The 16,070-nt window shown below is 43.1% G+C and overlaps 1 protein-coding gene across 2 annotated transcripts in view; it reads left to right on the top strand.

The window, feature by feature from the left end:
* The window catches only part of FBXO16 (F-box protein 16), a 38,883-nt gene that overhangs the window by 16,134 nt on the left and 6,679 nt on the right, over positions 1 to 16,070 (top strand). The window contains exons 5-6 of one of the 2 annotated variants that reach the window (XM_053578443.1): positions 5,341 to 5,573; positions 7,598 to 7,700. In XM_053578443.1, the coding sequence (XP_053434418.1) occupies positions 5,341 to 5,573; positions 7,598 to 7,700 (336 nt within the window). Of the gene's footprint in view, positions 1 to 5,340; positions 5,574 to 7,597; positions 7,702 to 16,070 lie in introns of both variants that reach the window. The other variant, XM_053578444.1, reaches the window with a different exon arrangement.

Below are 16,070 nucleotides of genomic sequence, written 5' to 3'. Positions count from 1 at the left end.
ATGTAGAGCATTAACATATACTCACAAGTAAATAATGCAAGAATCATTTTTTCTAGTGGCTTTCTATGCATGATAACCAATGTTTATGTTCATTCTTTTTTTTTTTTTTTCCAGTTTTTGGCCCGGGCTGGGTTTGAACCAATCACCTCTGACATATGGGGCCGGTGCCCTACCCCTTTGAGCCACAGGCACCACCCGTTTATGTTCATTCTTATAGTCACAGCTAATTAGATAATTTATGAGGAATTTGTAGGAGCCCTCTGTTCACAGTATTATCTACACACACGCAGAGTTGTGCATCATTTCTTACAATAAATAGATGAGTTCCTGAAAAATTATGTGTAAATTAAAATTTTTAAATGAGTTTTAAAACCACAGGGGTATTACAGCCTGTAAAAAAACAGCAATGAATCCTTTTAATATTGAAGGATCCTTTTGAACTACGGATAGTCCACTCCTAACTTGCTTATTTAGGTTTAGGTTTTATTGTGTTTTCTGGAAACAGACTCCATCTACATTTAATACAGTTATAAACTATGCATAATTGATATTGTTAGAATTGCGATGATAAAAATTGTCTTTCTTATTTCGGTAGTTGGTATGCTCTGTGAGGATTTCTGTAAGAGATGTTTAAATGCAGAATTTAAAATTTTTTCTTTTTTTTATTTTGAGACAGAGTCTCATTTTATTGCCCTCGGTAAAGTGCTGTGGCATCATAGCTCACAGCAACCTCAAACTCTTGGGCTCAATGATTCTCTTGTCTCAGCCTCCCAAGTAGCTAGGATTTTAGGTGCCAGCCACAATACCTGGCTATTTTTTTAGAGACAAGGTTTCACTTTGGATCAGGCTGGTCTCGAACCTGTGCACTCTGGCAATCCACCCCACCCACCTTGGCCTCCCAAGTGCTGGGATTACAGGTGTGAGCCAGCGCACCCGGCCTAAAAATTATTTTAAAAATTCTCCTAGTTCTGACTCCTTTCCTTAAAAGGCTGTTCTTGAATGTCATTTACAATTCAGGAACTAAGAGTGGCCTTCAGTAGCTGAAGCTCAGGCTGTTTCCAGGAGAGAGAAAAGCAATTAACCAACTAGTAGATTGAGAAGAGGTTTTGAGTATTATATGTAAAACTGACTTGAATGCTTTGTCTTTAATGCTAAGTCTTTTCCACATAGTAATTATGCATAACTCCATGGAAAAATATTGGATGTTATAGTTTGGATACAAGAAAATTGCCATCTTTTTGCTTGGTATTAAATTTCTACAGGGAATATGTTGTTATAGAAACCTTAAATTGCATCTGTTAAAGAAATAGACCTAAGTCAGAAAGACTAGAGTTAATAGTTATCTAAGGTTAATGAACTCAACAATTAGCACTGTATATACTTGTATAATTTGTGTAATTCCCTGCGAGATGGCTCCAGTGCTGGTGAACACAGGCAGCCATTAGAATATAAATATAATTTACCCTCCCTCAAGGAAATTCACCACCCTCTTTTCCCCAATACTTTGTGCCTACCATGTGCTCCAGCAGAGCTTTTCTTTTTTTTTTTTTTGTAGAGACAGAGTCTCACTGTACCGCCCTCGGTAGAGTGCCGTGATGTCACAGGACTCACAGCAACCTCCAGCTCTTGGGCTTTCGCGATTCTCCTGCCTCAGCCTCCCGAGCAGTAGCAGCTGGGACTACAGGCGCCTGCCACAATGCCCGGCTATTTTTTGGTTGCAGTTCAGCTGGGGCTGGGTTTGAACCCGCCACCCTCGGTATATGGGGCCGGCGCCCTACTCACTGAGCCCACCCTCCAACAGAGCTGTTCAAAGCATGTTCTGAACAAATGGGAATGGTTAACACTAGTTTCCCCAACATTAAAATGAAAGGGCTGCATTAGAATGATCTTGAAAACTGTCTGGGGACCTATATTATCCACATTGATAAGTTCCTAGCTAGACTAATCAAGAAAAAGAAAAAAAAGAAAACACAAAGTACTAAAATCAGGAATGAGGGAAGGACATCATTAAGCGTCTGCAGACGTTAAAAGAATGAAGGGGCCGGGTGCGGTGGCTCACACCTGTAATCCAAGGACTGTGGGAGGCCAAGGCAGGTGGATTGCCTGAGCTCAGGAACTCGAGACCAGCCTGAGCAAGAGCCAGACTCTGTCTCTAAAAAAATAGCCAGGCATTGTGGTGGGCACCTGCAGTCCCAGCTACTTGGGAGGGTGAGGCAAGAGGATCACTTGAGTCCAGCAGTTTGAGGTTGTTGTGATACCACGGCACTCTAACCAGGGTAACAAATCGAGACTGTCTCAAAAGGAAGGAAGGGAAGGAGGAAGGAAAGAGAGAGAGAGAGAGAAGGAAGGAAAGAAAGATTATAAACAACTTCATGTCACTAAATTTAACAACCTGGATGAAATGGATAAAATACTTGAAAACCATAAATTACCAAACTGACTCAATAAATAATAAAAAGCATGAATAAAGCTATATCAATCTGTAGCTGGACATTGTGGTGGGCACCTGTAGTCCCAGTACTTGGGAGGCTGAGGCAAGAGAATCACTTATGCCCCAGAGTTGGAGGTTGCTGTGAGCTGTGATGCCACAGCACTCTATCCAGGGTGACACAGTGACACTCCATCCCCCCCCCAAAAAAAAGATGTATCAATTTGAATTGAACTCCAATTTTAAAACTATTCGGGGGGGGGAGAGGGAGGGGAGGGAGAAGGGAGGATGGGTGATTGGTGGGATTACACCTGCGGTGCATCTTACAAGGGTACATGTGAAACTTAGTAAATGTAGAATATAATTGTCTTAACACAATAACTAAGAAAATGCCAGGAAGGCTTTGTCAACCAGTGTGATGAAAATGTGTCAAACGGTCTATAAAACCAGTGTATGGTGCCCCATGATCGCATTAATGTACACAGCTATGATTTAATAATAAAAAATTAAAAAAAAAACTTTTCACAAAACTCCAGACCCAGATAGCTTGATTGGTAAATTCTCTTGCATATTCAGAGAAGAAATAATACCTATTCTATATAACCTCTTTCAGAAAATAGAGGAAGGACAAACACTTTCCAACTCTTGATCCTTATACTAAAACCAGAAAAAGGCTTTACAAGAAAATAAAACAAAACTACATACCAATAACCCTCATGAATATAGAAACAAAATCCTTTGAAAGTATTAACAAATTAGTCTGCACACAGTGGCTCACACCTGTGATCCTTACAGGGGTGTCCAACCTGCAGCCTACAGGCCTAATCAGCTTTTGTTAGTGTTTGTGTATTTAATGTGTGGCCCAGGACAACTCTTTATTCTTCCAACATGTGGCAGAGAAAAAAATGGTTGGACATCCCTGTAAGAATCTGTGACAACTTTTCTGCATTAGGTAAAAGACTTCACACCACCTGAAGTCTTTTTGGGAAAGCGATCCTCCGGCCTTGGCCTCCCAAGTAGCTGGGACTGCAGGAGTGCCTCACAACGCTGGGCTAATTTTTCTCTGTTTTTAGAGATGGGGTCTTGCTCTTGCTCAGGCTGGTTTCAAACTCCTGAGTTCAAGGGATCCTCCCACCTTAGCCTCCCAGAGTGCTAGGATTACAGCTGTAAACTATGGCCGCCAGCCTGTTTCTTATTATCTTTTGTAGTATTTATTCTCCATGTATTAAACTAGTCACCCTTCAACAAAAACAGATTTAATTCAATATAAGCTCAGAGAAATGAAATTAATGTCCATTTTAATGAGACCTGCACAAATATTTAATACTAAACCAGTAGTGAGCTATCAATTATATAAATATAAACTGTGTGTTTAATCTGCTACAAGGCTATAATTGTTCATTTAAATGAATAAATATTTATTAACCACTGCCAGGTGCTAGGAGAGTACAATGACCCCAACCTTGCTTTCACGGAGCCTCATTTAGTAGCCTGAGACATAGCCAAACAAACTAATAATCACCACACTGAGCACTAAGTGGTATCCTGGCATAGAATTGTATACAAAGAGCAGTTGAAACAAGGATGAGAAACTAACTGATGATGCTTAGAGGGACTGGGGAAATCTCTTGATTTTCACAAACAATAAAGGCAAACTGATTTCCCAAGCAAAGCTTTTCTAATCTGTTAACAAACAAAAATTAAGCCCATAATGACTTCTCCACATACCAATTCCAATTTTCCCTCAAGCTACAACCACATAAAAACTTTATGAATTTCACACGCACAAGACAGACTTTCAATTTTGGAAATTATAGCAGCTTGGGAGTGGCTGAAGTTTTTTTTTTTTTTTTAAGAGACAGAGTTTTACTTTGTCGCCCTCGGTAGAGTGCTGTGGCGTCACAGCTCACAGCAACCTTCAGCTCTTGGGCTTAAGCAATTCTCTTGCCTCAGACTCCCGAGTAGCTGGGACTATAGGCGCCCTCCAAAACGCCTGGCTATTTTTTTTTGTTGTTGTTGCAGTTTGGCCGGGGCTGGGTTCAAACCCGCCACCCTTGGTATATGGGGCCAGCACCCTACTCACTGAGCCATAGGCGCCGCCCAGGAGTGGCTGAAGTTTTGATAATTGTTAAAAGTTACAGTCTACCTCTATTCAACTGGCTCTCTGTGGTAGAGGTCAGAGGGCTGACGTACGTCTTATCCATCCATAAATTAACTGAGGTTGTAACGAACCGGGCAATGACATGATAGAAGAGGCAGTACAGGGTAGGGAGGGTGGGTGTGCGGACTCGGAGCAAGACGATCCTGCCTTCAAATCCTGGCCCTGCAGGTTAACTAGATTCTCTGATCTTCAGTTTCCTCTTCTGTAAAATGGGTGGAAACGTGAAGCCTAAATAAGACAATACAGTCTGGATGCAGTGGCTCATGCCCGTAATCCCAGCACTTTGGGACGCCAAGGCGTGTGGACTGCTTGAGCCCAGGAGTTTGACACCAGCCTTGACAGCATAGTGAAACAGTATCTCTACAAAAAATTAAAGAAATTATGCAGGCGTGTTGGTGCATGCTGGTAGTCCCAGCTACTCATGCTAGCTACTCATGAGGCTGAGGCAGGAGGATCACATGAGCCCAGGAATCCTAGGTTACAGTGAGCTATGACTGGGCCACTGCACTCTGAAAAAATAAAAAATAAAAGGCTAATGCGTGGAAACTGCCTGAGACAGTGTCTGGCACAGGGCAAGTACTCCTAAGGTGGTGGCTGCTGTAATCATGATTACCATTACTGTTACCATGGCGATGATTGGTGATGATGCTGAAGATGATGATGAAAATGATGGTGATGATGATATTCTTTGTTTTTCATTATTATTATTAATACAGTGTTTTGAGAAAAAGAATGTATTCTCTTCTTCTAGACACCTCCCAAAGATGAATTTGTAATTGCCGATGTTCAGCCAGTGACAAGCAGTTCTCCAAAGGAAAAGCAGTCTCCTCTGTCAGCTTTTCAGTCTTTTTCCTCTTTAAGAAGGAAGAGCAACACAGGGAAAAAGGAACTTCCACCCTGGAGATCCTCTGATAAGCACCCAACTGACATCATTCGTTTTAATTACCTGGACAACTGTGACCCCTTTGACAGCGTCTGGCGTGGGTAAGAAGCTCCGTGCCTCTCTCAACAGCTTTGTTTTTGGGGGAAAAAAAATTGGACACTTCCTTATATAAAGAGATGAAAATAGCACAGTAATTACTGTGAAATAGGAAGGTTTTTAAACAACGTAGAAGCAAAAAGCAACTGAAAAGGAAATTAACCATGATTAGTAAGTTTGCCCTTTGTTATGATGTACACACAGATACCCACACACCCAGAGAGAAAGCAAATACCGGAGAGCAAAATTTTATCAGTTACTGAAACGAGATGGAGAAGGTATGGATGGCTAATCACTGTACTATTCTTCAACCTTTTGTAGATTTGAAATTTGTGTATGCTGACTCTCCTTCACATTATAATTAGGTGGCTGGGCATTTCTCTTATGGTGTGATCAAGCTGGATAAGGATAACCTGTTTCAGGCCGGGTGTGGTAGCTCGCGCCTGTAATCCCAGCACTGTGGGAGGCCAAGGAGGGAGAATTAATTGCTTGAGCTCAGAAGTTTGAGACTTGCCTCCATGAGAGTGAGACCCTGACTCCTACAAAAATGGAAAAACCCAGCCGGGTACCAAGGCAAGCACCTGTAATCCCAGCAGCTTCTGGATGCTAAGGCAGCAGGATGCCCACAGCCTGAGTCTGAGGTTGCAGTGAGCTATGATCCCATTGCATTCTGCTCAGGGCATAGGGTGGGACTCTGTCTCAACAACAACAACAACAACGACAAAAATGAAAACCTGTTTTAGGACTAACCATCTAAAATTAACCTCATCAGATTCTAGGTTTGAAATTTCTCAATTAAATGTTCAAGGAAGGTTTTGAATGTTAAACAGCAAAAAAATACAGGTAAAGGCAATCTTTCTTTCTTTTTTTTTTTTTTTGGAGACAGAGTCTCACTTTGTTGCCCTCCGTAGAGTGCTATGGCATCATAGCTCACAGCAACCTCAAACTCTTGGGCTCAAGTCATTCTCTTGTCTCAGCCTCCCAAGTATTTGGGGCTATAGGCACCAGCCACAAATACCTGGCTATTTTTAGAGATTGGGGTCTCAGTCTTGCTTAGGCTGGTCTCCAACCTGTGAGCTCAGGCAGTCTACCTGCCTCAGCCTCCCAGAGTGTTGGGATTACAGGTGTGAGCCACCTCCCCGGATCCCCTTCATTTCGATTTATAATTTTAAGAAAGATTGAGAGGTTTCCAAAGTTAAATATACAAAATAAGGGCCGGGCGTGGTGGCTCATGCCTGTAATCCTAGCACTCTGGTTGGTCAAGGTGGGTGGATTGCCTGAGCTCAGGAGCTCGAGACCCATCTGAGCCAGAGCGAAACTCGTCTCTAAAAAAAATAGCCGGGCATTGTGGTGGCACCTGTAGTCCCAGATACATGGGAGGCTGAGGCAAGAGAATCACTTGAGCACAAGAGTTTGAGGTTGCCGTGAGCTGTGACACCATGGGACTCTACTGAGGGCGACAAAGTGAGACTCTGTTGCAAAAATAAGTAAATAAATTTAAAAAACCAATAAGATACATTGGGAGAGAATTCTAGCTTCTGGCCCATGTTCTTCCACACGCCCTGCTCCTGATCAGGTCACATGGAAATCCTACTTATAGGTAACTACTTTTCATTTAATGGTTTAATCCTTCCATTTAAAAAAGTACAAGCAAATATATAGTACATATATAAAATGTAGAGAGAGAGATATTTTAATACCTCCTTTCTGACATGCATAGTAGTGCACAATACATACCATTTTATCCACCTTTCTTTTTCCATGTAACAGTATATCCTGGAGATCCCTGCACAGTTGTATGTAAAAATATCCTGCCTTCCTTTTTACAGCTCATAGTACTCTGTTATGAGGCCATGCCAGAGTTTATTCAACTAGCTCTCTATTGATAGACATTTGGCTTATTTCCAGTTTACTGGAGACAATCTTTTAAATCACAGGAGCAACAAAATCAAAGAGGCAAATAGCAGTGCAAACCACCAACGTTTTAAAATGGTAATTTATAATTTTCCCATTGCTTTCCAATGTACAGAAGAAAGAAAAGAAATGAAATGACCCCAGATTTCAGCCGACAACCACATGAAAAGAGAAATAAATTGCAGGACAGATGGAGGCTAAGAAAAGCACAGTCACTGGTAAGTGTTGCTTATAAAAGATTCACCACCATCATGTTAATGAAAATCACTAGATCTCCAATCCTATTTGAGAAATTGATTTTTTTTTTTTTTTTTTTTTTGAGACAGAGTCTCAAGCTGTTGCCCTGGGTAGAGTGCTGTGGCATCAGAGCTCACAGCAACCTACAACTCTTGGGTTTAAGCGATTCTCTTGCCTCAGCTTCCCAAGCAGCTGGGACCACAGGTCCTGCCGCAACACCCGGCTATTTTGTTGTTGTTGTTACCGTTGTCCTTGTTGTTTTAGCAGGCCCAGGCCGGGTTCGAACCTACCAGCCTTGGTGCATGTGGCCAGCGCCCTACCAACTGAGCTATGAGCGCCGCCTGAATGAATTTTTTTAAAATCAGAATCAAGTAGTGGTTCAAAATCTGACATATACTGACAGATGAGCCTTGTGAAAATGCCCTTTATTTAATCTCTCTGAGCCTTTGTCTTCTCATCTATTTCTAAAAAGAGTGGATGAACTGATGTGGATGAAACTGCTTTGAAAACTATATGATATAAAGGGAGTATTATTATTATCGGTTCTTTATTCTGCTATGAGTCCTTTGGGGCAGGGGCAGGAGCTACCAGAAATTGCTTCCTCTGTAGGAGACAGGTCCATGGACCTGAAAGGCGTGTTTATCTCTCTCCTGCTGGCAACAGAGCATGATTATAAAAGTACATTTGAACCAACTTCAGAAAAAATGAATTAAGAACTTTCTTTCCCTAATTAAAAAACAGCAAACTGACTACCTAATAAAGTCAGTAATTGGGACTAGGGAACATTATCACTTCATAGCAGAGTTTCCCAAATTGTGGTTCTGAAGCCCCGTGGATCTCTTGGAGAGTCTTTGGCACAAAGCAGAAGAAAAAAACTCATTTATAGTAGTAAAGATTTAGAAAAGAGCTGAGGATACACATTCAAGGAAAATTAATATAAAATGGATGTCAACAGGGAGTGGAATAAGGATGTACTCATGAATAAATCATTTTTATAGCTCTGCTTTAAAGCTCTATTACATTCTGTTTAAATGTATTTTCTTTTTTTTAATTTTTTTTTTAATGTTTAAATGTATTTTCAAGTGTTATGTTCCCTAAAAAGAGGGAGAGAGATGAGATGAGCTTCTTTAAATATGGCATTCTGTATTCCGAGGGACCAATTTTGTTAGACTGGATGAGGCTTGTCATAGACCTGTGTACAGATGCCCAGTGGAACGGGGAAGCTTAGAGCAAAGCTGTAAAATTGTCAGCGAAACCATTAATTGAGAAAAATAACTTTATGAAGCTTATCACACCGGCCATTATGGCGCTCTGCCGCCTGGTTTCTGGCCCCTGCTTAGCAGGGAATAGAAGTCTAAGGGAGAACCAGGAATTTGAAGGACAGTAAAAGTTGATGGTAATGCCTGCTTACAAGTGATCAGGGCAGTCAAACAGTCCTCCTACCTAAAAAACACAAAAACCACTGGCTAACCAGAAGCTATCCCCAAGGGCTTTTGACATTAACCATCCGTCCAATACTAGCAAGGCTTGCTTAAGTTGAAATAAATAGTGAGCTGGGATGCCATGGCACTCTACCGAGGGTGATAAAGTGAGACTCTGTCTCTAAAAAAAGAGAAATAAATAGTCATTATAAATTTAAAAGTTAAAAAGTCATGCTAATTAAGGCTGAAAGGGAAACCAAGATACATTAAGCAATGATACAGAACAATTAGCTATTAGTAAATGAACTTGCTGTAAATATCCTAATTATAGTCACTATTTATGTTTAGTAGTTTTGATACAAAGTGTAAGGCATAATTAAATACCCCCCAAAAGTGCGGCTGTGATCTTTGACTCATGCCTGGGATGTGTTTGGCTGTGACAAACTAGGCCGCTTGGTAACAATGCTGTATGGGGCTACCGTCCCTTTTCCACAAGGTGACGGTTTGCCCTTCAAATTCTGCTATGATGTGATGCAAGATGATTGTGAAAATGCTGGATATGAGACCCAAAAGAAGAGGAAATGGGTATTGAGGAAATCCCATTTGTGGACTAACAGAGAGCAGAGGATAAGACTCAGGCAACTGCAGCCATAGAGGTAATTTGTTATGGCAGACACAGCCCAAGTGTGATCCCAGTGTGGAAAGTCTCCTATTCATTTCACAGAAAGTTCCCACCTCATTGAGACAGGTTTATGGAGGAAGATTTCAGGAGGGACTAGAGCAGGTTCTCAACCTTCCTAATGCCGTGATGTGTTTTCATTGTTACCAAGGGGTAACAGGTTGAGAACCACCGGACTAGAGGAACTGGTGAGCAGGAGAAACTTAGGGAGCATCTTCTTTTTTTTTGTGAGACAGAGTCTCACTCTGTCACCCTGGGTAGAGTGCCCTGGCATCATCTTAGCTCACAGCACCCTCAAACTCTTGGGTTCAAAGTGATCTGCTTACCTCAGCCTCTCAAGCAGCTGGCCACCCTGCCCAGCTAGTTTTTCTATTTTTGGTAGAGATGGGGTCTCGCTCTTGCTCAGGCTGGTCTCGAATTCAGAAGCTCAAGTAATTCACCCGTCTCAGCCTCCCAGGGTGCTAGGATTGCAGGTGTGAGCCACCGCAGCCGACCAGGGAGCATCGTCTAGAGGCAAGTGTGACAGTGAAATGCCCCCAAACCTAGGACTTATCTAAGACCTGAATACCTGGAGACCTCTTGCTCTCATCAGAAACGGGGGTGTGTGATGTGTGAAGTCGGAAAGAACCGGAAGAGGAAAGATCACAGAGGAGCACAGAGAATATTCCTTTGCAGGGCTCCTCAAACTACCGCCCGCGGGCCACAGAGGTGGTGTGATTGTATTTGTTCCTGTTTTGTTTTTTTACTTCAAAATAAGATACGTGCAGCGTGCATAGGAATTTGTTCATAGTTTTTTTTTTTTTTTAAACTATAGTCCGGCCCTCCAACGGTCTGAGGGACAGTGAACTGGCCCCCTGTTTAAAAAGTTTGAGGACCCCTGCTAGACCATCGCTCCAGGAATGCGACTGTCAGACCACAGAGACGTCTTCTCTTTTTGCCTAAGAGTCTTTAGGTATGAGTGGTCTCAGGAAAATGGTTTTAAAACTACATGTATTGCTGGCTATGCACCTGTAGCCCAGTGGGTCAGGGTGCCAGCCACATGCACCCGGGTTGGTGGGTTAGAACCTGGCCCATGTCTGCTCAACAACAATGACAACTACAACAAAAAAACAGCTGGGTGTTGTGGCAGGTGCCTGTGGTCCCAGCTATTTGGGAGACTGAGGCAAGAGAATCGCTTAAGGCTCGGTGTCTGTGGCTCAAGTGGCTAAAGCACCAGCCACGTACACCTGAGCTGGCAGGTTCAAATCCAGTCAGGACCGCCAAACAACAATGATGGCTGCAACCAAAAAAAAATAGCCAGGTGGCGTGGTGGGTGCCTGTAGTCCCAGCTACTTGGGAGGCAGAGGCAAGAGAATCACTTGAGCCCAGCAGCTGGAGGTTGCTGTGAGCTGTGATGCTACAGCACTCTACCCAGGGTGACAGCTTGAGGCTCTGTCTCAAAAAAAAAGAGAAAATCGCGTAAGCCCAAGAGTTTGGGGTTGCTGTGAGCTATGACACCATGCCACTCTACCAACGGCTACATAGTAAGACTGTCTTAAAACAACAACAACAACAAATACTACACGTGTTGCTGTGAGCATGTGATGTTTTCTGTTGTTTAATAGGTTCAAGTTTTCAAATCCCCCCCCTTTTGGAAGAGTACCTAACTTCCTCTTCTGCCTTCAGTTCTAAAGGAGACCCCAATATGTGATGGTTTTCAGGACTAATGAATAAATAAATAAAAGAAATAGGACCCCAAGGGCTGCCTTAGTTACAACCCCTTAATCTAATCTGTTTGATGTGGATGATTGATGGAAGATGGAGGGAGACAAAGATTCTGTTTCAAAAATAAATAAATTAATACATTTAGAAGATTTAAATTAAAATTCTATGAAGTTCAAGAAACCTCCATTACTACTAGTTATGCTGATAAGATTCCATACAGAAAAAAGCAATTAAAAATATAAACACCACAGTACAATCAGATGCCATCCTCATTAACTTCAAAGATGTTTAATCTTATGTAAAGATTTTTCTTTTTAAATCTTAATAGCTCGCAATTCTGCATAGGGAAGGAGGGAGCTGTCTCCTCCAGAAACATTTGATAAACTTGTTAGGAAGGATGAGACCGCGAGGGCAAGGATGTTAGCAGACTCTAGACTTCAGAGGGCAGGGAAACCTGCTGGGCTGGAGATTAGAGTTTGTTGTTTCTGCTCCTGGAAGGGAAGAGGAGGAGCTCGATGCCTGTGGTTCAAAGGAGTAGGGTGCCGGCCCCCTATTCGAGAGGTGGCAGGTTCAAACCCAGCCCTGGCCAAAAACTGCAAAAAAAAAAAAAAGAAAAAAAAAGGAGGAGGAGAGAAGCTGAGATTAGGCAGTGGAGAGGGGTTAAGACAGTATTAGTGATACCACTTGTTTCCACTGAATTTATTTGCTAGTACTGGGATGGAAACACCTCCTTCCATCTCTAAGGTAAATTCAACTCAATTTACACATGGGAGCAAGATCTCAGACGGCAGCGAGGCCAAGAAAATGGGAACTCTTTGGGACAACTCACAGAAAAAGGAGGGCTTTGGATTACCTAGGCCCTGAACTTGGACTAAGAGGACCCCAGCTGACATTTTGTTCCATTTTGTTCCACCTTTCCCCCCCTACTAAGTATAAAAACAAATACCTTTTGTCTCACTCTGAACTTTTATGTGGGAGTTAGAAAGTCGTCTCTTCTTAGGTCCTGATCTGACCATGGTCTTAAAAAGCTTGCTGTTTCAGATCGTTTACCTAAATACAAGTAACTAAAGTCTTTAATTGCCTGCTTACTCTAATTGCCTTAGATCAGCCCGTATCTTTTCCTGTGCTCCGCTAATTCCAGCCTCTGAAATTACTTTCCGGTAACTTAACTGTACAAGGATAACCTGATTTTGTTAAATGCTTCTTTAAGCTTTCTCACTTTTTTTTTCCTCCCTGGGTCAAAAGAGGGGGGGGGGAAAGGAATTTAAAGTGATTCCTAGATCACGTTGTGGAAAGAACAGTGGCTTAAGAATCAGGAAACCTTGTGTCTAATTTCACCATATTATTAGCCCCTAGTCATTCAACCTCCTGGAGTTTTTGTTTCCCCATTTATAAAATAAGAATCTGAACCTCGGGGCTCCTACCTCAGTGGTTAGGGCGCTGGCCACATGCACCAGGTTCTGGTGGGTTACAACCAGGGGCTGTTAAACAACAATGACAACAATAACAAAAAAATAGCCGTACGTGTGGCAGGCACCTGTAGTCCCAGCTACTTGGGAGGCAGAGGCAAGAGAATTGCTTAAGCTCAAGAGTTGGAGATTGCTGTGAGCAGTGATGCCACAGCACTCTACCAAGAGTGACATAGTGTATGTCACTCGGTGTATGGGCCGGTGCCCTAACCACTGAGCTATGGGCACCAAGCCAATTTTTCTATTTCTGGTAGAGAAGGGGCCTCAGTATGTTGACCAAGCTGGTCTTGAACTCTTGGACTCAAGTGATCCTCCTGTTTCATCCTCCTAAAGTGCTGGGATTACAGTCGTGAACTCCTGGCTGGAAGAGATTTTTAATTATTTCATTCAACCAGTGAAATTCCTGGGAGTTCCATTTGGAAAGAATGATAACAGTACGAACTCTGCAGTCAAATAAATCTGAGTTCATTTTTTTTTTTTTTTGTAGAGACAGAGTCTCACTTTACTGCCCTTGGTAGAGTGCCATGGCATCACACTGCTCACAGCAACCTCCAGCTCTTGGGCTCACGTGGTTCTCTTGCCTCAGCCTCCCGAGCAGCTGGGACTACAGGCGCCCACCACAACGCCCGGCTATTTTTTTATTGCAGTTTTTGGCCGGGGCTGGGTTTGAATCCGCCACCCTTGGTATATGGGGCCGGCGCCCTACTCACTGAGCCACAGGAGCCGCCCAAATGAGTTCTTTTACTAAACAGTGCGACTTCACACCTGTAATCCTAGCACTCTGGGAGGCCAAGGCAAGTGGATTGCCTGAGCTCAGGAGTTTGAGACCAACCTGAGCCAGAGAGAGACCTCATCTCTAAAATAAATAGCTGGCTTAGCACCTGTAGCACAGTGGTTACGGCGCTGGCCATAAGCACGGAGGCTGGTGGGTTAGAACCCAGCCTGGGCCAACTAAAAAATAATGACAACTGCAACCAAGAAATAGCCAGGTGTTGTGGCAGGCACCTGTAGTCTCAGCTACTTGGGAGGCTGAGACAAGAGAATCACTTAAGCCCAAGAGTTTGAGGTTGCTGTGAGCTGTGACACCACAGCACTCTACCCAGGGCAACAGAGTGAGACTCTGTCTCAAACAAACAAACAAAAAAAAATAGTGCGACTTTCAGTAAGTTACTTAACCTCTCTAAGCCTCTGTTTCTTCATCTGTAAAATGGGAATAATGATACCTACCTGGCAGGATTGTCGGCAGGACTAAATATGAGGTATATACGGAGTACTCAAAACATGTTTCTGTTCTCCCCCATCTGATATCATCTTATTTTTGCTGCCTAAGGGCACAGACTGGGATTTAAATAGGCTAGCTTCAATGCCTGATATACCACTATTTTAATAGCTTGGTGGTTTTGGCTAAGTCGTTTAACCCCTCTGAGGCACTGTTGCATCATCTGTAAAATGGAGTAAATACATGGCAGCGCCTGTAGCTCTGTGGGTTAGGGTGCCGGCTACATACACCAAGGCTGGCAGGTTCGAACCCAACCCGGGCCAGCTAAAACAACAATGAGAACGGCAACAAAAAATAGCTGGGGCATTACGGTGGGCACCTATAGTCCCAGCTACTTGGGAGGCTGAGGCAAGAGAATCGCTTAAGCCCAAGAGTTTGAGGTTGCTGTGAGCTGTGACGGCACGGCACTCTACTGAGGGCAACATAGTCTCAAAAAAAAAAAAATGGAGTAAGCAGAGCGGTTAGCACAGAACCTAGCTCAGTAAATGATACGCAGCAAGAATAATAGCAGTACCAGCAGCTGTAAAAACCATAGTAAATCATCACCTGGGACCACAAGGAAAGACGAGAGAAATCTGACAGCTCTCAGAGACCCGGGGGTGCTCCAGGTGGCCCAGAGGCACTGGCAGGAGGCTTCCCCCCGTGAAACAAGATTCTTCTTCTCACTTTTACCCAACCTTCCCAGGTTTTCTTTTCTTTTTCTTACAGTTTCCACTGTAAAAGCAATGGCTGCATCAATGGCTACAAGAAACCTAAGTTTGAATGTTTCCTTCCCCAGACCCTCCTTCCTCCGTAGAGCCTGGTGTATGTGCAGCTCACACGCGTGTCCTCCTCACCAGCATCACGTGTCTTATTCCACCCTCCCAGATCGCAGAGTTCACATGCAGTGCACCTGGTGCCATGGATCCTCTGCTCTGTGCTCACCACTGCCTAAGAACCACGATCTTGGCTGTTGGTAATTTTTTTGACACCTAGGGAAGAAAAGGCCTGCTTGCTAAGAATCCTTGGGACAAAACTAATTCTCAGAAGGGACTGCTTACTCCTTAGAGTCCCTGCATTTCTCCTTTGCCTCTAAGAGAGCTTACTTAGATCACCTGTTCCATCTGTCACCTCTAGTTTTTTTTTTTTCTTTTTTTTTTGAGACAGTCTCACTATGTCGCCCTCAGTAGAGTGCTGTGGCGTCACAGCTCACAGCAACCTCAAACTCTTGGGCTTAAGTGATTCTCTTGCCTTGGCTTCCCAAATAGCTATTTTATTGTTGTAATTGTCATTGTTGTTTAGCAGGCCCGGGCTGAGGTCGAAACTGCCAGTGTCCTAACCACTGAGCTATGGCCACCGAGACATGTTGCCTCTAGTTTTATTATGCATCAGGCTATGCATAATGAATACCCCGGCATCTCAGGGACAATTCTACCTGCTTCTCTTTCACTGAACATTTAGACGAGTGATTCGTTTTTATTTGAAGACAAAATACTTAGCACGAATTAGCTTTCAGGATCTACCAGAGAGAACTATGTTTGTGAATTATAGGATGTTATTATATACATATTAGAGATGATCTGGTTTTTGTTTTGTTTTTTTTTTTTTCAGACAGAGTCTCACTCTGTGCCCTGAGTAGAGAGCTATGGTGTCATAGCTCATAGCAACTGCAAATTCTTGGGCTCAAGCATTTCTCTTGCCTCAGCCTCCTGGGTAGCTGGGATTACAGGTGCCAGCCACAATGTCCAGCTAGTTATTCTATTTTTTAGTAGAGATGGGATTTCCCTCTTGCTCAGGCTAGTCTTAAACCCTGAGCTCAA

This window comes from Nycticebus coucang, chromosome 24 (assembly GCF_027406575.1).
Source record: "Nycticebus coucang isolate mNycCou1 chromosome 24, mNycCou1.pri, whole genome shotgun sequence".
Taxonomy (NCBI): Eukaryota; Metazoa; Chordata; class Mammalia; order Primates; family Lorisidae; genus Nycticebus; species Nycticebus coucang.
The sequence above is the reverse complement of the archived record's forward strand: the minus strand, read 5'-3'. Positions and strand labels throughout refer to the sequence as shown.